This window comes from Nerophis lumbriciformis, linkage group LG27, assembly GCF_033978685.3.
Source record: "Nerophis lumbriciformis linkage group LG27, RoL_Nlum_v2.1, whole genome shotgun sequence".
NCBI lineage: Eukaryota > Metazoa > Chordata > Actinopteri > Syngnathiformes > Syngnathidae > Nerophis > Nerophis lumbriciformis.
Genome location: NC_084574.2, coordinates 30,357,778 through 30,380,000, shown reverse-complemented (window position 1 = coordinate 30,380,000; position 22,223 = coordinate 30,357,778). Strand labels below are relative to the sequence as shown.

The window sequence follows — 22,223 nt, the reverse complement described above, 5'->3', positions numbered from 1 at the left end:
TGTGAAACTCAAGGCCCGCGGGGGCCATCATTTTATATGGCTTGCAAAAGCCTAGAAATAATATGAGTCAATAAGGTACTTTTCTATTTATCTATTTCAATTTTGATTAAAAAATTTAAAAATAAATACATGTACTGTATGCAATATCACGAAATATAAATACAAATATTACAAAACATATTATATTATCATACGTTCCAAACATTTTTTGTTAAAATGAAAATAAATACCTGAATATCCGCTTGACTTATGATTTCAAAGCAAGTTATCTATCAAATTGTACACTGTAAAAACAACAACAGATTTTACGGTAAAATACCGGCAGCTCAGTCGCCAGAAATTTACCATGAAAAACATTGGGGCAATTTCTACATTATACATTTTACTGTAAAATTCTGGCAACTAAGCTGCCTGTTTTTACCGCAAATTCTACAGTTTTAGTGTATGTAATAACATAAGTTAATAATCAAATGCATAGGCAATTGTGTAACGATATCATGAGGTAAATCCTTCTACATATATATTCATACATTATTCACTGTTACAAACGTCACCGTGATGGCAGTCATAACTCCGATGTGGCCAACAACGAAAACATTTTAAACACCACTGATGTACAGCAGAGAGCTTGGAGAGTGGACTTCTACGGTATCTCCTTCAAACTGCTTCACCGTCAAACACACCATCAGCAGCTTTTCCACATTTTCATAGATAAATGTCCACCGTTTAGATAATATTTTAACATTCTTGGCTGGCATTAGACTCATTCCGCTTCAGTATTGTGCAGACAAGTATCACGCCTAAATTGCTTCACTAAGTTGTTCATTTCTTTGATGATATCTTTCTTTAACTCAATAAATATCATCCGATTCTACTTCTCAGCACTGTCCTTCACACTCTCTTTCTTCCTACCATTGTTTGGTAAACAAAGTTATGGCAATCTATAGCTAAAAGCTAATACTAGCAAGTAAGACCAGATGTTTTGAGCGGATGCTACGGGGTTCACAGTGGCATTTGCTACGCCAACTATGACGCGGATAATTGTAACTCCAATTTTAGCTTGCAACTTGAACAATACCAATTGGCTGAGAGACAGCGCTTATCTTAAACACTCCTAAGTTGAGGTAGCACTGTATTTCTGTTTAAGAGGATGAAGACCTGCCACTCCAACAGTGATGCTTGTTCCATCCCAAGCTCCACTTTCCACAATGGCATGAAACACTCCCACACGTGTGAATGCCTCTGCAGCTTTCTCCACCTCCACATCACTCACCTCCTCGCCCTCGTTCTTCTTGAGCACATAGCCTGCGAGCGAGGAGTAGATGTAGCCATGCCGCAGGTACACACCTGTGCCAGGAGTGCAGTCTTCTACATTGCACAGTTTGTCACCTGAACACAAACAAGAGAACGAAAGACAGGAAGAAATAGAAATAAATTAAATTTATCAGTTACGTCTCTGGACAGAGAGTAACAGTGTTACCGGTAAATATAAAGTATGTGTCAGAAGGAAGGGAAAACAAATTTGCAATTGGACAAGTATGGTGCTAAATTCTACATGAAGTCTAGAGCAGCCAATGAAGAGGTGGAAAACTACTACCAACACACAGACTAAGGTTTCTTACTAGATGGTGCTGAAGTGCCTTTGTTGTATCAAGGCAACTGGTAAAAACATACAAGTATTTCGTAGTAATCTGAAATACGACAACAATCAAGTAGTGCAGTGATTCTCAAACTGTGGTACGCGTACCGTACCGGCTTCATCTAGTGCAGTGGTTCTTAACCTTGTTGGAGGTACCGAACCCCACTAGTTTCATTTGCGCATTCACCAAACCCTTCTTTACTGAAAAATAAAAAATAAAACATTTTCAAATTCAAGACAAAGTTATAAGTTTTTTTTACTGGTGCACAAAATGAACAATGCATGAACATCACCTTGTTCAAAGAACAAAACCAACGCAGGGAATGAACTCACAACAAATTACACACCTGCAAATCAGTGTGACTTCTGCTGTTGCCTTTGAGAGACCAGTTCAGGTAACAATGTTCAATGTAACTGACGACACGTGGCCACGACAGAGAAACCAGTTTTCGTCATCACTGTTCAATTATTGTAACGTCTGTTGAGACGCTTTAATGAGGACATGAATTCCATCGATCACTTTATTGAGCAAAACTCTTTATTGTCGGCCATTGACACATGACCAAAACATTGGTAAACAATTTCTATCGAGCAAAACTAGTATTTTGTCTTCTGTACAAACCAGACCAAAAACAACTTTGTCATCTGTCATATCAACAGCAGCCGCTCGCTCTTTCTCACTTGCGCATCACCAGTGATGCATTTACAGCCACACAAAGTCGGACAACTTCAACACCGCACATGATGTGTAATTCCAGGTCATTACACCATGATTTACCAATCAAATGTGTGCTTATTCTAGTGTCATTTATTAAGAATCTTAATTCAGAAATATTAACCATTAAATTATGTTATTATATTAAATAAATACTAATAAAGATATATTTTACAAACAGAAAAGTTACAGGAATGTACACATGATGTCATGCTTACATCTTATTGTGCAACCCGTGAATGTTTTAGTGGGAACTAAATGCGATATCTGAAAGGGGTACAAATTATTTCCAAAGCAGGAACCCCACCCAGACATACATTACTAGTACACAGCTCATGAAAAACAAATTTTTTTGTTATTGTCATTGTAAGTGGGCCAAAAAACTTATATTAGAAAATAATCTCATGGTAATGACTGCTGTCATTTGATTATAATAATAAAACATTTAACTTGTTATTTAGTCAGGTTTGGGACATGTGTGCTGCTGGTGTAGCCATAGTGTGCACGGCTGATGTTGCGCACATGTGCTCCACTGAATGCTCAATGAGTTTTTGCGTTTGCTCACACATATGGAAAATTAGAGGGAACATTGCTTGGGGGTAGGGCTGGGCGATATATCGAATATACTCGATATATCGCGGGTTTGTCTCTGTGCGATGTAGAAAATTACTATATCGTGAGTATTCGAGTATACGTTCTCCCACAGTTGCTTTCAGCTGCGAGCATTACACTACAGGCTTGTCTCACTCTTTCTTGTCTCTCCTTCTCACAGAGAGATAAAACAAGCGCACCTTCTTACATACATCACATACCGGTACTGTCACGCATGCAACGTCATACGCCCTCGCCGAGCAGAGAGGTAGCAGCATGGGTAAAGTTAGCTGTGGCAGGTGGTGCCAGTGGTAATACGAGAGAGAGAGAAGGTGCGAATCTAGTAACAAATGGAGGAAGAATAATTAATTCACAAGAAAAACAGCACAGGGTCCATCGTCTGGCAGTGGTTTGGCTTCAAGCGGGAAGATGTTGAACAGACAACCGTAATATGTCAAGTATGCGGCAAAAGCGTTGCTACAAAAAGTAGCAGCACTACTAATGTGTAGCATCATTTGAAAAGTCATCTCCGCTAGAGAATAAGGAGTGCTTGAAACTCTGCATGTCAACATCTCTGGCCGGTGCCAAACCCAACAAAATGCCAAAGCAACCAGCACTGACCCAATTGAGCCTGGCATCTTCCATTTCCAGATCAACACTGTATGAAAAAATAGTCAAAAACAGAAGGAAATAACGTCCGCAGGAACCTACCACATAGTGAAGGACATACACAATTTGATTTCCCATTATGCAGCTAATTTTTATTTTACAGTTTTTGAAATATCTTGTGTGACATCATGCACAAAAGTGCACTTTATTTGTTTTAAACTATTGTAGGGGCGTTCTGTACAAAAAGTGCACTTTAATTTAGTGTTGTTTTGATGTCATCTTAGTGACATCATTCACAAAAGTGCACTAATAGCTTGTTTTAAAATGTCTCTGACAATCTTGCACTTTCTCTTTTGAAATGACATGAATGTTTGTGCCACTGCTTAATAACTGTTTAATAAATACAGTTTTAGTCAACTGACTTAGTTGTGATTTCCCTCTCTGCATGAAAGTTTAAAATGAGCATATATTAATGCAGTATGAACAAGAATGTTTTAATGTAGACACATAGAATCATCATACTGCTGTGATTATATGCATCAAGTGTTAATTCAAGGCTAAGGCAAAATATTGAGATATATATCGTGTATGGTGACATGGCCTAAAAATATTGAGATATTAATAAAAGGCCATATCGCCCAGCCCTACTTGGGGCTATCCATAATACGCCGATAGGGAGAAGTTTTTGTTTACACGATGAGTCGGGTGTGTCTTGACCTCCGCCGAACCCCTGAGGCCAACTCACCGAACACCTAGGGTTCGATCGTACGTACCCAGGTTAAGAACCACTGATCTAGTGGTACACCAAAGAATCACTTGATTAAAGTGCAGTGTTTTATTCAAACCGTTTGCAATGTTGCAGTGGCCAAAAGTATTAAACATACTTCTGCCTTGTTTTTCATGACTACTTGGGCCTACAACGCTACTGTATTTTAATGTTGGCTATTATGATGGTACTTGGAGAGCCACGTTTTTTTCTGAGGTGGTACTTGGTTGAAAAACGTTTGAGAAGCAATGTAGTAGTGTATTAGTAACGCATATTTGTATGTACAGTACTTGCAATGATTTGCAAATAGAGCCCACAATGATCGAGAAAGGAATGTTGTTATCCTGCCTGGAGCGATGGGCAGGGCTGCTGCTGCTGAGGAAACCCCTTGTGAAAAGTAAGAGTCAACAATTTACACCCGGAGTGGTAATATTAAATTACTCCCTTGTATAAAATGTAAATATCGTAACCACGCTTAATAAACGTCAATTGTTGTTTGGCAGAATTCTGAGGTACGTAAAAGCAAAACTAGCTCACGCGTGGTGGTAGCAAGTTATCGTGGCTTACATCTACAGTGTCGGTTTTGGAGATCCACGAAAGTCGTAACTTCTTAAAATACAATTTGTATACTATTTAAGGCGGATTATGCATCAATTTCTGACAATAAGTGACTTAAACGCCAACATATGTAAGATACTCACCAGGAACACACAGCTTCATGGGCGACATGTTTGGAGAAGGGCTCGTCGTCAGAGGATTGGCTATGACGAAAGGATGAGGCTCATTCCTATTGGTCAGTTTTACCCGGAAGCATGCCTATGACTAAGCGATTTGATTCATTCTGATTGGTTGGTTTTTTACCCCGGAAGCAAGTAAAATTGTTGAGGGACTAATCCAGAACGCTGGTCCAAAAATACAAAAAACACATTATATAATAAGTATAAAACAATAATTATTTAGCACGCGAAATGTGATTTTATCATCACTCACCACTATTTTCGAGCACTATTTTGCGTTTTATTTAGCACTTGTCAGAAGGACATGCAAACTGACAGTTCCACACATGGCTAAGGAGCTGAATAAAACCAATTAAACTGATGCGTTGTGGTGTCCTTTAGTATTTCGTTCGCTTTTCTAACATAAAATATATATTGTTACCGAGGGTTTGTAGCAGTCGCCTATACTGTATAAAACGACAAAATATCAAACACGGAAGCTCCACTATGGGCGAGGGCGGACCTACGTCACTTCCGCCCTCCAATCCCCTAGCAACGCGGTCGCCATATTGAATTCGTTGAAAACAAACCAGCTCACAGCGAACACAGCATTGACAGAAAAGGCATTTAACGAGGTTTCACGGCATTTTAAACTGTTCTAAATGGCGTATGATTATGTAAATAGTCTTTCCAGTGAGGCTAGGTTAAGATACGAGTTAAAATGTTCTGTAGTTGGATTAAACGATTGCCCTTACCGCCTTCCAGCAGATGCGTGGACTGATAATCCTACACAATGGCCGGACATGGAATTTGGAAATCTTTATGTCTACCTCACAAGCGCACCAGGTCGGTTGTTAGCTTCGGTTGTTATATAACGAATAAATCACATAAAAATGGTTAAATCACCCAAGGTATGTTGATAATTGATAATAAGGATGACACGGTGGCTACCAGTATCTGTATATTTATTATATCTGTAGAGAGCTCATTCAAATTCAGTTCAGTATTATGATTTATTATTTGCTGAATTACTGGAAATAGCCTTTATACCGTATGTTATTGTTGTGCAACAACAACAACTTCAGCTGTCGAACGTTATTCAGTAAACATTCAACGGGTTCAACATTAGCATGGACCAAGTTGTGGTTAAGAAGGTGGATTTTTGTTCCTTATATTTACCAGAAACGAAGTGATCCGAACACACGACCCGGGATTTTGGGGGACTCCAGTGAGAACCGTCCTCGTTTTCCCGGTGTAAAGCTGCGAGCCATTTGTCTCGTCTCTGTGGGCTTTTAGCACGCTTTGGCAGAACAAAATACGACCTTTGTTTTCCCTGTTTCCAGTTGTGGTTTGCACAACCAAAAACAACACAGTTTTTTGGCATTTTGGAGGCAGAATGACGGGTTTAATCAGCGCAGGTCGACAGGTTAGAGTAATGGCGACGGTTTGTTTTCAACGCCAGTCAGGTTGCTATGGCTCGAAGAACCCGTATGTAGCTCAGTTGCCCGGATTCCGTTCGCTTACAGAAACTCCACTCCACTTCCGCTCTTAGCGCCTTCAAAATAAGAGCTCAAGGCATATACTGTATGACAATTTATAACAAGAACTTAACACCACAAAGAGGCAAGTCCATAAAAATAGGTTACAATCTTATGAACACTTTTGTTGTTTGAAAAAAAAGTTTAACTATGCATTTTGTGCGTTTTGAGTGGAGTAAATGCAGCCTCTCTCCAATGATTATATAGATATGATATAGATTGCACACGCTTTTTAGCGCATGGTAATTGGATCTTAGTAAATCAGGCCCTATGTTTATTATAGTGCTTTCTGCGGCCAGTGGTATCTAAAATATTCTGCTTTTTTTTTTTTGTACCAATTTATCATTGCGGTAAAATCAATATCAGCTTTTGTGATTATAGTTCAGGACTTCTGAGTGTCTACGTTTTCACTGAGTAATACTTACAATCTTTAACATACAGTAAGTACATCTTTACCTACTGTGCCTCCCATTCCTCTAAGCCAGGTGTCGGCAACCCAAAATGTTGAAAGAGCCATATTGGACCAAGAATACAAAAAACAAATCTGTCTGGAGCCACAAAAAATTAAAAGCTGTATATAAGTGTTATAATGAAGGCAACACATGACGTACCGGTAAGAGTCTATATTAGCTATAATAGCCTACTATCAAAATTACTATGTGTCACATGCTGAAACAAATCTTCGTGGACAGAAATGTTGAAATTTAATATTTATTCTACATATTTTTACAACATTAGAAACCATTAGTAAATCAGAGGCTACTCAGGTGAGATAACTCCTGGAAATTACTGGCTTTTAATGGCCAAAGGTATAGAAGTGTGTCTCCAAGTTAAAGGAAACAGCAGGCTGTTTTTTTCTGATTTTTTTTTTTGTCTTTTTGAATGTTATCATATTGTTCATTAATATTTTTAATACTTTATTTGTATTTGCTTTTATTTTCTTCCTTGAAATGTTTTGTTAAAGTCATAATTTGCTCAACCTGATGGATGTGTAAAATTGTTGAATATGTTGAAAGTGCCTTGACTTTTATGTACATTGTGGATATGTTTGTTCAATAAAATAAAAATTTAAAAAAAAAAAAAAAAAAAAAAAAATATATATATATATATATATATATATATATATATATATATATATATATATATATATATATATATATATATATTTACGTTATTAAATTCGATTTTTAGGATATTACATTACATTTTCACACATTTATTTTGATTTAACATTGTTTTCAATTAGTTGTCTCAAAATATTGACAAAACATATTTTAATGACTGTTAAATTGTGATTATCCGTACTTGTACCAGTGTCTTTATAATAACATTTCTGTATTTTATAAAAATATATTTAGGAGGAAGACATTTGATCCATGAAGGCATTTCTCAACAGGAAAATGCTGTTAGAAGTTAAATCAGTATTTCTTGTATTTCTTTTTGACAGAATCATAGTGGGGGAAAGTGACACTGAAATAGGTTTGCAACACATAATAGCTCATACAACATTTATTATTCAGTTCAGTGTCACAGCAAAAAGAAAATACACAAATAATCAACTTGGTCTTGTGTGTTACAATATGGTGAGTCATACACTTTCAATGAAGTTACCTACAAGGTGCTGCTGTTTGGTCAATACATACATAATGAATATTCATGCTTTAAAATCTTGCTACGTCCAAAAATATAGATGATTTAAAAAAGTGCAGTGTGTGTGTGCATGAGTTAGGTCTGTTAGGATGACAACGCTAAACTGGCCAGTAGACTAGTTTTCTTTTTGGAACTGCACAGCACGGGGTTGATGGAAACAACACACAAACCTGCTCTACTTTATTTCTTGACTTTGCCCTGAGCAGCCACAGCCGCCATGGCCTTCTGAACTGTCTCCTCGTCTCCCAGAAACTGCATGCTTCCTATGGGTTTCAGGTTTTTGTCCAACTCGTACACAATGGGGATACCAGTAGGCAGGTTCAGCTCCATGATGGCCTCCTCAGACATACCTGGGAAAAACAGGCAGGCCTATTCAAGGTACAGGAGCATCACTGACAGAGACCAATCTGTTATTGGAGTTATTGTTGCAATAAACTTGATTTTGACATTTCAAATGATCAATACATCTCCCCTTTCGCATCATGGTTCAAACAAGTTAGACCTAAAATCTGGAAATCACAATTACTGGTTTAAATAGGACATTAACATCACTTTGAAGGTTTTAGTTTTTGTTGTTATATAAGATTACTGTGTCTAAGAGGCCATTTTTAAAATTATGTACTGTATGTTTTTTGCAGCTGGCAGTGTTGAGCAGGGTGAACAACCTGAAGCTGAACCAGCTCAAGACCCAGGAAGTGATCTTGGACAGCAGGAGGAGAAAAACTACCATACAGCCTCTGTACATCGATGGGGGCTGTGTGGAAAGAGTCTCATCCCTACGCTTCCTGGGAGTTCACCTGGAGGAGGACCTGTCCTGGAGGACCAACACCACGGCCATCGTCAAGAGGGCACAGCAGAGGCTCTACTTCTTGAGAGTACTCAGGAATCTCCACCTGAGACAGGATCTACTGGTGTCCTTCTACCGCTGTTCTGTGGAGAGCATCCTCACATACTGCATCTGCGTATGGTTCTGCAGCTGCACAGCAGCAGAGAGGAAAGCTCTCCAGAGGGTCGTCAACTCGCCCCAAAAAATCATCGGGTGCCCCCTCCCCTCCCTGGAAGAACTGTACAACTCCCGCTGCCTGAAGAAGGCAGCCAACATACTCAAGGACCCATCCCACCCCGGCAACAGCCACTTCGATCGGCTGCCTTCCGGCAGACGTTTCAGAACCATGCGAACCCGCACAAATAAACTCAAGAACAGTTTCTACATCCGGGCCATAACTGCACTAAACACAGCTGGAATGTAACAAAAAAATAAAAATATAAAATAAAAACTCCGTCACGTGCAACATGAGGAAGCTACCGGTCAATCACGATCCGGGACTGTGCAATCAGTGATTACACGCCAACTGGACAATATTTACCATATTTATTTACATATTTAATCCACAATAAAAGCCTGCACAGCATAGGAGGTAGGAAATACTGACTCCCACCCCCCTCAGCACACTGGGAACCAGCATTACTCCTCTCTAGTCAGTTTACTAGTCACTTTATACTTTTTAGTGTCTCATTTTTTTTTTTACATTGCCTCTTAGAGTGGTCTTAGGCCATATTGTATATTGCATATTGTGTATATTGTGTAGTTTCTGTATATTGTGTGGTTTCTTCTTTTTTTTAAATGCAAAGCACCTCAGGGAAGCAACCTAAATTTCGTTGGACCTGTATCTGTACATGCACAATGATAATAAAGATCATTCATTCATTCATTCATTGTTAGACTCTATAGAATACGTCACACATTTGTCATGATTAACTAAAAATAATGGGATTTTTTTTGCATTGTTTTGTGATTCTACAGTCAAATATCATTATATCTTAAATATTATAACGCAATAATGTCCACACTAATGCTGCCAATTCTGATCATCCATGAGTAAGATCGACTGATACCAACATCGATCACACGTGATAACCTTACATTTTTAAATGTATTTATGGTGAGTGCTATTGCAGTTTAACAATATGAACACAATATATAAATTAGTTCCTTATATTCTTTTATTACATACAATTGTTTGAGCAAAACAAAGTCAAAAATACATAATTACTAAACAAAAGTTAAAAAATGTTACCTTTGTTTTTTGCCTTCAAAGTCTGAGTTTGTAAACAATAAAAAAAATTTAAAAAAAGATTTTGAGAAAATAAAAAGATGGACCTAATCACTCTAGTATCAATAATATACTGATACTACCCTTGGTATCGACACCACCAATTTATGGATCGAGCAGCCCTCCTCTTCAATGCTGACACACCAACAGTTGTTATATTATCCACTCTCCAAACCACGGGTGCCCAAAAGGCCAAAGTGAAAATGTGCTAATAGTCCTCGGGCCAAACAGCAATTTTTGTCATTCAACAGCACCACGAGTGAAGAGCTTAGCCTCATACTGCTATATATGAATATAAGGTAGCAGAGACTGTTACATAATTCAGTTAACATGCAGCTCTGCATTTTTATATACATTTTAAACCTAAAAAACATTAAAAATGGTAATTTTCTGCAGATTTTGACCATTTCCAGGTGTGGTTCCGCAACCAGTTCGTCCTAGATATTTCATCCGTTTGCTTTCAAACTTTACCTGCACAGATTAAACATATGGAGGATGTTACATTTCAAAGCTTTTAGGTTTTCGTTATAGGACGTGGCTGAAAGCATGGCGACCAAGATTATCCTTCTCTACAGAGCGTCAAAAATTCACAACTTTACCATAGAGCAGTTGTTTCAAATTCAGATGCAACTAGTTAGCCTGTGAAAACAAAATCTATACATTTTTACAATAAAATATGGTGACTGAGCTGCCAATTTTTTTCCGTAAAATCTTTGGCCATTTGTTTTATATTGCATTGCTGTAAATTGAAAAACAGTACCACTGTTATTTTTACAGTAAAATTTTGGCGACTAAGCTTTTACTTATTTACTGTGCTATCAATGCTTGTGCAGCTTGAAAGAGGTCAGTATGAATATTTATTAAATTTGGTAGCCACCCTTTGGCGGGCCAAACGGAATGACACGACGGGCCAAATTTGTCCTCCTTGCCCTACTTTGGGCATCCCTGCTCTAGACTCTTATTAATCTACATGTTTATTTCCTATTAATAGCTACTTACTTTCTGCTATAACGCGGATCCATCTACACTTCTTAAACTTTACTAAGCACTTATTTATTGGTGTTTAAAAGATAGCGTAGCCTTTAGTTTAGCTAAGAAAATAAATGGATGGATTAGCACGCCTGCTCATGGATTACTTTTGGTGTGTCACAGGTTTAGAGTCGTCCTCCAGGGATACTACTTCATAATTATATTTATGGTACTAAGAAACGTAGTGTATTTTCTGTAATGGAGGTGATTATTATTAGCTCAGAGAAGCGGCTCCACACTGGGGACACAAAATCAGCTGCTAGCCGTTTGTCAGATGGGCGACTAAAAATATGGTATCGGCCAGAAGGGATCGATGTTAATCGGCATTAAAAGGCGATTATGCCCTTTTCCACAAAAATCAGCCAATACTGATCGGTGGCCGATCAAATTGCACATCCATAGTTCTTGCTGTTAAAAATGTTTCTTAAGAAATGTCCAAATGAGGTTCATGAAAGGTTCTTCCTTAACTCCCGGATATCCTTATCCACCAACTGTGCAATCGTTAATATTGTCACTTCAATAACTCGATTTAACTCTCATTGTCCAATATCCACTCATCATTACTGTCAACCAGTCTTTCTCAAACAGTGGGGCGGGGGACACAGTGCAATTTCAGGGGGGGGCACGTAACCTCGGGGGAACATGCTTTTTTTTTTTTTGCTGTACCAGAATATGATGAGCGTATGTCGCACTTGGCTTCACTGTAACCACGGTGGGGGACGAGGAAAGACTGGTGTGTCGTTTCCTTTATTTTTGATAAGCTTACAATGTTATGCAGAGGTATTGTCATAACAAATTAATCGACAAAATATACTATTAGTCATGGTGGAGAGTGGGGGGGTGGGGCGCGAAATATTTTCTTCTTCCTGGGGGGGTGTAACAGAAAATATTTGAGAAGCACTGCTGTAAACCATTCAATCTGTAAAATATTTATAGGTATTATAAAATGTGAACTAATCCACACTGCCATGCTACATTTTTGCACATGTATATAGTCAATAATGCACCTAATATTATTTATTCCCTTATTTATCTATTTGCACTATTTGTATTAATTTTCTCAATTATTTTATTCGGTTTTCAATTGCATGTCTGCACGAGAGAAGGAGCTGCTTTTAAAGTCATTGTACATGCGCATGCTGACAAAAAAATGCATTCTATTCTATACTAGTTGAACAGACCCAGCCTTGTTCTTACCCTCAAGGTGCTTGACAATGCCACGGAGGCTGTTGCCATGGGCAGCGATCAGCACCCTCTTCCCTTCTTTGATCTGTGGCACAATCTCGTCATTCCAAAAAGGCAGAGCTCTTGCAATTGTGTCCTTCAGGCTCTCACACGCTGGAAGCTGCTCCTCTGTCAGATCAGCATAACGCCGGTCCTATCACGAGGGAAAAACTTTATTATACCCATGGGGCTTACAGTGATATAATATAATGATGTGCCACTTCTTTAGGGAGTAACCTTGCTTATGGCCTGATAGAAGGCATGCTTCTCATCCATGGGCGGTGGAGGGATGTCAAAAGAGCGCCTCCAGATCTTGACCTGGGCCTCTCCGTGTTTAGCTGCCGTCTCAGCCTTGTTCAGCCCAGTCAAGCCACCGTAGTGGCGCTCATTGAGGCGCCAGGTGCGGTGGACTGGCAGCCACATCTGGTCGATGCCGTCAAGGACGAACCACAGAGTGCGGACGGCCCTCTTCAGAACCGACGTGTAGCAAATGTCAAACTCATAGCCAGCATCTGAAGTGGCACAAGACAGAGAGACATCAATCAATCACTGTGAATATTTCCGCTGCACAAAGATGTGTGCATTTGAATCTGCTGATACAGTGCCAGTACTTCATGTTTTTAGGTCACAGAAGCCCAATCCATTTTAAAGTAACATTGTCCCTGTCAGCGTCAAAGAACTGCATAATACTGCATGTTTAAGGTGCTGCCTGGTGGCCATTTTCAGCCCACTGCTTGTTTTTTATTGACGGTCAGCATACTGTAAAAAAAAAAATTGTAAATGAATACGATTATTTATTAGACTAGGGCTTCAACAATTATTTGAGTACAATAAACTTCCATTAATATTCTATTAATTGTATATCTCGGTGCGCTCTAAAGTCCAGAAAATACGGTATGTTTTATCCGATTACCCCAATAATCGAAAAACTAATCATTAGATTACTCAATTATTAAAATAATCAATAGATCATGCAGTTTCTATTTAACTATGTTGCTTTTTAACCTATAAGACAAAGTTGAAAATGTATTGTTTTGATTGTTTAACATTGGATTAGTTTTAGCATCCTTAATGCACAAAAAGTATCAAATTGCCCCAAACACAATGCTTCCATGTTTTTCCTATAAACTGCTCTCGGTGGGGGGAAATAGACACCCCTGCTATACCCCATTAGATAACATAAACACAAGTTTTACTGCATCGTCCTCCATCGAGCTGAATTCTATTGAATGAAGTATGCACATTGTAACATGTGTGTTGGTGAAATTTGCAATTTTTTACACATTTTCAATATCCAGCTGGACCTACTGGTAGTGTAGGGCTGGGCGATATGGACGAAAAAGTATATCTCGATATATTTTTACTTAAACTCGATATTCTATATATATCTCGATATATTTTCCGGTGAAAGTATACATATAAAGATATTCATTTTTGAGCGAGATTCACTCAAATTGAAGTGAATGACAACTGCACTGTAAACAGTCAGTGACACTTTTATTAACCCAGTTAGTCAAGATGGGTATTAACAGCACAGAAAATAAACTGTTTAAGTAGTACAGAATTACATAGCATAAATAAAATAGAAATGATTTCCACATAAAATAAATAACATAGCTGTGCAAATAATACAACATGTATCAAACTCAGATAAAAAATACATTTGCAGGCAGGCACTTTTTAATTCCCAGTGGACGATGTAATGGACTGTCACACACTCAATCAATCAATCAATCAATCAATCTTTATTTATATAGCCCTAAATCACAAGTGTCTCAAAGGGCTGCACAAGCCACAACGACATCCTCGGTACAAAGCCCACATACGGGCAAGGAAAAACTCACCCCAGTGGGACGTCGATGTGAATGACTATGAGAAACCTTGGAGAGGACCGCATATGTGGGTAACCCCCCCCCTCTAGGGGAGACCGAAAGCAATGGATGTCGAGTGGGTCTGACATAATATTGTGAGAGTCCAGTCCATAGTGGATCCAACATAATAGTAAGAGTCCAGTCCATAGTGGGGCCAGCAGGACACCATCCCGAGCGGAGACGGGTCACGTCTTCGCTCCGGAGACGGGAACACGTACGGTTCTGGTCAGCACCAGGTAAGTGACTTTACTTAATTGTGCGGCTATGATCTTCCTCACTTCGGCATACATTTTGGCAGCATTTCTCATGCGAAATATGCCCGGCTTGTCAACTCAAAAAACGTTTTGATTTGGGCTTACATGGTAAACAACTCAAATGATTGTTTTATCCAGACTCATACATTTGTCCAAATGTGTCCAAGTAGATGCATTGTGGGTTTCCTGGACGTGGTCTACATCGCTAAAAGAAAAATCTAAGGAAGATAATCCGTCTGCCATCTTCCGCTAGTTTTTTTAATATATAAATCGCCCGCTTGAATATTTCCTATTCTCTTCTACGACTCTCGTCGTCATTTGGGATGTCTGTTGTGATTTCCTTTCCTGGTTCGATGACCCGCTCTGAGTTTTATACATGTTGTTTCAACGTTGTATTTGTGTTGTATAATATTGGTTTGAAAATGACCAAATTTCAATGGTCAAATCAACGACAGAACCCAACACTGATTAAACGTTGTTTTAATGTCTTCTGCCTGCTGATGTTTCTCCATATTTGGCACCGAAATAAGGCCTTATGAGCTACCTCTTTTTAGGGCTGCAACTAACGATTAATTTGATAATCGATTAATCTGTCGATTATTACTCCGATTAATCGATTATAATCGGATAAAAGAGACAAACTACATTTCTATCCTTTCCAGTATTTTATTGAAGAAGAAAAAAACAGCATACTGGCACCATACTTATTTTGATTATGGTTTCTCAGCTGTTTGTTGTACATGTTGCAGTTTATAAATAAAGGTTTATAAAAAACATTTTTTTAAATGAATAAAAATTTAAAAATTGCCTCTGCGCATGCGCATAGCATAGATCCAACGAATCGATGACTAAATTAATCGCCAACTATTTTTATAATCGATTTTAATCGATTAGTTGTTGCAGCCCTACCTCTTTTTTGGTGTGGATACTACTGCTTACATTGCCGTTAATGGAAGGGCAATGTTGGCAATATTGGTATGTTTGCTCTCTATTTTCACCACAAAATTAAATGCAAACCCACAAAAACATTCAATGATTTGAAAAATCAAAATGAAAAACATTTACAGTAAATTGGGCTTCTGGCCAGCGTATTTGAAGCTATGAGTGAATTGTCTGTCCTGGTCTATTGTCTTGTATTGTGTATTGCAACAGCTTGTCTTGTCTGTTTTATGACATCTTACTTATTGTGTCTCAGTGTCCGCCCTGAGATCGGTAGGTCGTGAGTAGGGATGTCCCGATCCGATATTTGGATCGGATCGGCCGCCGATATTTGCAAAAAAATGCGTATCGGCAAGGCATGGGAAAATGCCGATCCAGATCCAGTTTAAAAAAAAAACCCCGGTCCGTGTTTTCCAACGCACCGATTTAAATAATACATTACACTTTTCTGCTGCTCCCTAATTTCCGTTCCGCATTTTCCAGCACACCTTCAACACATCCACAGGTCTGTGGATTCTCACGCAGTTGCTTTTAGCTGCTGGCATTACACGACAGGCTCTTCTCACTCTTTCCTGTGTCTCCTTCTGACAGACAGCAAGTGCACCTTCTTACACACGTCACATACTGTCACGTCATACGTCACATACGTATACGCCCTCTCCCAGCAGAGAGCGAGGTAGCAGCATGGCTAACGTTAGCTGTGATGCTAGCGCAAATCTATGCCACGCACAAAATCAAATAAAAAAATAAGCGCATAACAATTTTCGACACATGGACACGACAGAGAAAACAGTTTTCGTCATCATTGTTCAAATATTGTAACGTCTGTCGAGACGCTTATCTCCATTCGGTGCCACACGCCCACACCATCGCTGAGGCAAACATTTCCACATCAACACCGTATGAAAAAAATAGTGATTTTTTTTAGTTGTGATTTCCCTCTCTGCATGAAAGTTCAAAAGTAGCATATATTAATGCAGTATGAAGAAGTATGTTTTAATGTAGACATGCAAGCCTTGAAAGAAAATTTTGAAAATCAAGACTACATTTCCTGCAAATGTGTGCATTTCTACCCTATATTTTAACTTTATATTTATTCTCATATCAACTCTTTTAGTTGTCTTTTTGACACTTACATCCGGCGCCCCCCTCCACACCCTGGATTATAAATAATGTAAATAATTCAATGTGATTATCTTGTGTGATGACTGTATTATGATGATAGTATATATCTGATAGTATATATCTGTATCATGAATCAATTTAAGTGGACCCCGACTTAAACAAGTTGAAAAACTTATTCGGGTGTTACCATTTAGTGGTCAATTGTACGGAATATGTACTTCACTGTGCAACCTACTAATAAAAGTCTCAATCAATCAATCAAAACACATAGAATCATCATACTGATGTGATTATATGCATCAAGTGTTCATTCAAGGCTAAGGCAAAATATCGAGATATATATCGTGTATCGCAATATGGCCTTAAAATATCGCAATATTAAAAAAAGGCCATATCGCCCAGCCCTTGTTTCAATGATGCCATTTCTGTTTGTCATGTATAATTCTGTCTATTTTGTGTTTATCCTTGAATAAACAGGTCAGTTTTTTGTTACCAACCATTGTGTATTATTCAAACTCACCTAATTCAGCTGGCTAGTTGTTATCAAGAGTACTAAAACCCTTTTCAACATGATTCTGACAACTAAGTAGGCTAAATAACTTTAAACTTTAATACATGCTCGGATAGGCCATTATCGGTCAGTATTGGTATCGGTCAGTATCGGTATCGGATCGGAAGTGCAAAAACAATATCGGTATCGGATTGGAAGTGCAAAAACCTGGATTTGGACATCCCTAGTCGTGAGTTCAAACCCTGGCCGAGTCATACCAAAGACTGTAAAAATGGGAACCGTTACCTCCCTGCTTGGCACTCTGCATCAAGGGTTGGAATTGGGAGTTAAATCACCAAAATGATTCCCGGCCGTGGCCACCGCTGCTGCTCACTGCTCCTCTCACCTCCCAGGGGGTGAACAAGGGGATGGGTCAAATGCAGAGGACAAATTTCACCACACCTAGTGTGTGTGACAATCATTGGTACTTTATTTATTTATAAGTTTATAGATCAATACTACAGATTACAGATGGATCCCAGAGCCCTCATTTATTACAAGCTACAAATAAATACCAAAAATACATTTTAAATGACATCCACAATCATGTCGGGGAGAATTTTTAAACGAAACAATAATGACAACCAAAACGTATTTCTGCGAAATGAATTTGTCATGTGTTAAGTATTTTTGACAAAATTTAAACACAATTTCTCTCCACACAACACACCTAAATGGAATAACCGTTACATTCTAGTTAATACAAAATCCATATATATAGAAGAATGCAACTCTGTAGGTATTTGGGCTGTCAGACATTTTATGGATAGTTGTGGCAGTTTGTTTACGTATGAAAAAATGTATGAAAAGTATCAATGTTGTTGTTCAAAAAATCTGTTTCAAAAGATCACCAAAGCAATACCTCAATCCTTAAAATCTATGGCGACTCACGATGTTTTATATTCAAATACTACCCCTTGTCTGAGAAACCTGAATATTGAAGATGTTCATTTATGTGGTTACAAAAATGGGACCCATTGCCTCCCTGCTTGGCACTCAGCATCAAGGGTTGGAATTGGGGGTTAAATCACCAAATGCACATATTGCCCGTCCCCTCAAAAGGTGTGTGTGTGTGAGGGGGGGTCGCACTAATATACAATGAAAACTTTAACCTTACCCCAAACCTAAATAATAAATACAAATCGTTTGAGGTGCTTACTATGAGGTCTGTCGCACCGCTGCCTCTCGACCTGGCTGTTATCTACCGCCCCCCAGGGCCCTACTCGTACTTTATCAATGAATTCTCAGAGTTCGTTGCTGATCTAGTGATGCACGCCGACAATATAATCATAATGGGGGACTTTTTAAATCCATATGAATACCTCATCGGACCCTCAGTGCGTGGCGCTCCAGACTATAATTGATAGCTGTGGTCTTACACAAATAATAAATGAACCTACGCATCGCAACGGTAATACGATAGATCTAGTACTGGTCAGAGGTGTCACCACCTCCAAAGTTATGGTACTCCCGTATACTAAAGTAATGTCCGATCATTACCTTATAAAATTCGAAGGTCTGACTCATTGTCAACAAGCTAATAATAATAATAACTGCTATAGCAGCCGCAACATTAATTCTGCCACAACGATGACTCTTGCTGACCTACTGCCTTCGGTAATGGCACCATTCCCAAATTATGTCGGCTCTATTGATAACCTCACTAACAACTTTGACAATGCCCTGCGCGAAACCATTGATAGTATAGCACAGCTAAAACAAAAAAGGGCCCCTAAAAGGCGCACCCCATGGTTTACAGAAGAAACTAGAGCTCATAAATTATCATGTAGAAAGTTGGAACGCAAATGGCGCGCGACTAAGCTTGAGGTTTTCCAGCAAGCATGGAGTGATAGTTTAGTATCGTATAAACGCATGCTTACCTTAGCTAAAGCTAAATATTACTCAAATCTCATCCGCCTCAACAAAAACAACCCTAAATTTTTGTTTAGTACAGTAGCATCGCTAACCCAACAAGGGACTCCTCCCAATAGCTCCACCCACTCGGCAGATGACTTTATGAATTTCTTTAATAAGAAAATTGAACTCATTAGAAAGGAGATTAAAGACAATGCATCCCAGCTACAACTGGGTTCTATTAACACAAATACAACTGTATATACGACGGATACTGCAATACAAAATAGTTTCTCTCTTTTTGATGAAATAACATTAGAGGAACTATTACAAACAACATGTTTACTTGACCCACTTCCTGGGAAACTTATCAAGGAGCTTTTTGTATCATTAGGTCCATCAGTGCTAAATATTATAAATTTATCACTTTCCTCTGGCACTGTTCCCCTAGCATTCAAGAAAGCGGGGCCGGGGGGTCACAGGTCTAGTGGCCATGGATGAAGTGCTGGCTGTCCAGAGTCGGGACCCGGGGTGGACTGCTCGCCTGTGCATCGGTTGGGAACATCTCTGCGCTGCTGACTCGTCTCCGCTCGGGATGGTGTCCTGTTGGCCCCACTATGGTCTGGACTCTTACTATTATGTTGGATCCACTATGGACTGGACTCTCACAATATTATGTCAGACCCACTCGACATCCATTGCATTCGGTCTCCCCTAGGGGGTGGGGTTACCCACATATGCGGTCCTCTCCAAGGTTTCTCATAGTCATTCACATCGACGTCCCACTGGGGTGAGTTTTTCCGTGCCCTTATGTGGGCTCTGTACCGAAGATGCCGTTGTGGCTTGTGCAGCCCTTTGAAACACTTGTGATTTAGGGCTATATAAATAAACATTGATTGATTGATTGATTGATTGAAATGATTCCCGGCCGCGGCCACCGCTGCTGCTCACTGCTCCCCTCACCTCCCAGGGGGTGAACAAGGGGATGGGTCAAATGCAGAAGACACATTTCACCACACCTAGTGTGTGTGTGTGTGTGTGTGTGTGTGTGTGACAATCATTGGTACTTTAACTTTAATTTATTTGTTAATCATATTCAATTGCACAACGTTCATACAAATTTAGATGAATTCATTACTTTCAGTTCACTTAGTTAATGTTTCATTAATCAATTCGCCCAGCACAATATTAGAATAGAAAGAGGTAGACATTTCTTTTACGTGACACACAATATAATTGTGTTGCATAAGAAACAGGTTTGCGGTGTCTAATCCAATGACCACGGGGAGAATGGCCGACTAGGCCGAGTGACATGATGTACCTTTCAATGCTTGTCCTCCTCGCTTGGCCTCATGTTCGCCCGTCTCGCTTAAATCCGCGTCGAACCAGCCACAAAATCTGTTCTCCTGGTTCCAGCAGCTTTCTCCATGGCGGATCAGCACTAGTTTGTACGCTGCCATTGTCACACCGATGTCCTCTGCGCTGTGTTTCCGGAAACTCCGGCGCAATTGGCTATTGTCAATATGTTGCAGGAACGTCCGCAGGCTTGTCTGGATACGACTGCAGCCGGGGAAACGCCTGAGGAGAAGTTGGAGCAGGATTTTGGCGGAATAGGAATTGAATCTGTCTGAACTTGACGGGTCTCAGCGGCGGTCTGTGCCTGGCTTCCGGTTGGTTCTTCTGGCCAATCAGAGACGAGATGAGCTTGTGGAAGAGGAGGCGGAAGCAGGAGGATGCACGCAAGCGCACGTCCGCTAGTGAGGGCGATACTGTGACTGTTCGATACCGTGCATATACACAATACCACTGACCAGGGGCGCCGCTAGGGATTTTGGGCCCCATGAAAAGAATCTTTACAGGGCCCCCAACACAGTGTCATTATTTTTTCTGTATTATAATTTCATCATCATTAGGGGCCTCTCTGGGCCCCCCTCCATCATGGGCCCCTAGAATCTGTCTCCTTTACCCCCCCCCCCCCCCCCCCCCCCCCCTTTTCGGCGCCCCTGCCACTGACACCAATAGTCTTCACTTTACTGTAAATGGTTTAAGATCATTAAATGTTTTTGTGGTTTTGCCTTTAATTTTGTCGTGAATATAGAGAGAAAACACACCAAAAAACACAACCAGCTGCCATTAAATTCTAAGTGAATGATTATTTGCAAAAAAAAATTAAGTTTCTCAGTTCGAAGACATGCACCTGGGGATAGGTTGATTGGCAACACTAAATTGGTCCTAGTGTGTGAATGTGAGTGTGAATGTTGTCATCTGTGTTGGCCCTGTGATGAGGTAGCGACTTGTCCAGGGTGTACCCCGCCTTCCGCCCGATTGTAGCTGAGATAGGCCCCAGCGCCCCCCGCGACCCCGAAGGGAATAAGCGGTAGGAAATGGATGGATGGATGGATGAATGAATTAAATTGATACCGTTACTACCCTCGATATCGATACTATAGATATACGGATAGATCACCGAACCCTTAACGTACCGTACTCAAAACTAGAGTGTTTTGAGCACATTTACCACAAGCTACAAATAAATACCATAAATACATTTTAAATGACATCCACAATCATGTCGGGGAGAATTTTTAAAACGAAATAATTATGACGACAACAAAAACGTATTTTTCGCGACATGAATTTATCACGTGTTAATTATTTTTTTTTAACCTTTATTTATAATATTCAACATTACCTACATACAAGCAAATAAATAATAATAATCACAACAAGTACAGAAACAGTACAAAACAGCACCATGGCGTTGTAAACTCAATAAAGCAACTAAAGAAGAATGCAAAAAAAACATCAACAAAAAAACCAAACCAAACAAAGCAAAACAAAACAAAACAAAAATATATATATATATATAGGCTCACACAAGTTCCGTAAATAATCCACATTTGGAGCACAGCATCATAGTTTTCACAGTTTTTTTAACGTATTTTTGACATAATTACCCACAACTGTTACGCTCCAGCGTGTCTTCCGTAACGGGCAGTCTGTGACCAATCAGACTGAAAGATAATGTGATTGACAGTA

The 22,223-nt window shown here is 39.4% G+C and overlaps 3 protein-coding genes across 3 annotated transcripts in view; 1 reads left to right on the top strand and 2 right to left on the bottom strand.

Annotated features, from left to right (window-relative positions):
• Positions 1-6,435, bottom strand: part of exosc1 (exosome component 1) — a 21,234-nt gene extending 14,799 nt beyond the window's left edge. Inside the window, exons 1-3 of the mRNA XM_072916406.1 lie at positions 6,216-6,435; positions 5,022-5,081; positions 1,274-1,389 (exon numbers count right to left, since the gene is read on the bottom strand). Coding sequence (XP_072772507.1) covers positions 1,274-1,389; positions 5,022-5,081; positions 6,216-6,420 — 381 coding nt within the window. The 5' untranslated portion in view covers positions 6,421-6,435. The remainder of the gene's footprint in view (positions 1-1,273; positions 1,390-5,021; positions 5,082-6,215) is intronic.
• LOC133624534 (uncharacterized) lies at positions 5,561-9,901 on the top strand. Its single transcript, XM_061988168.2, has 2 exons — positions 5,561-5,882; positions 8,863-9,901. The coding sequence occupies exons 1-2, from the start codon at positions 5,805-5,807 to the stop codon at positions 9,472-9,474; spliced, it is 690 nt and encodes a 229-aa protein (XP_061844152.2). The 5' UTR covers positions 5,561-5,804; the 3' UTR covers positions 9,475-9,901.
• On the bottom strand, positions 8,066-20,874 carry LOC133624533 (phosphoglycerate mutase 1). The gene is made up of 4 exons (XM_061988167.2): positions 20,506-20,874; positions 12,829-13,103; positions 12,565-12,745; positions 8,066-8,574 (listed from the first exon to the last, which is right to left on the bottom strand). Exons 1-4 carry the CDS (start codon positions 20,642-20,644, stop codon positions 8,405-8,407), a joined length of 765 nt encoding a protein of 254 aa, XP_061844151.2. The 5' UTR covers positions 20,645-20,874; the 3' UTR covers positions 8,066-8,404.
• Between the last annotated feature and the right edge of the window lie 1,349 nt (positions 20,875-22,223).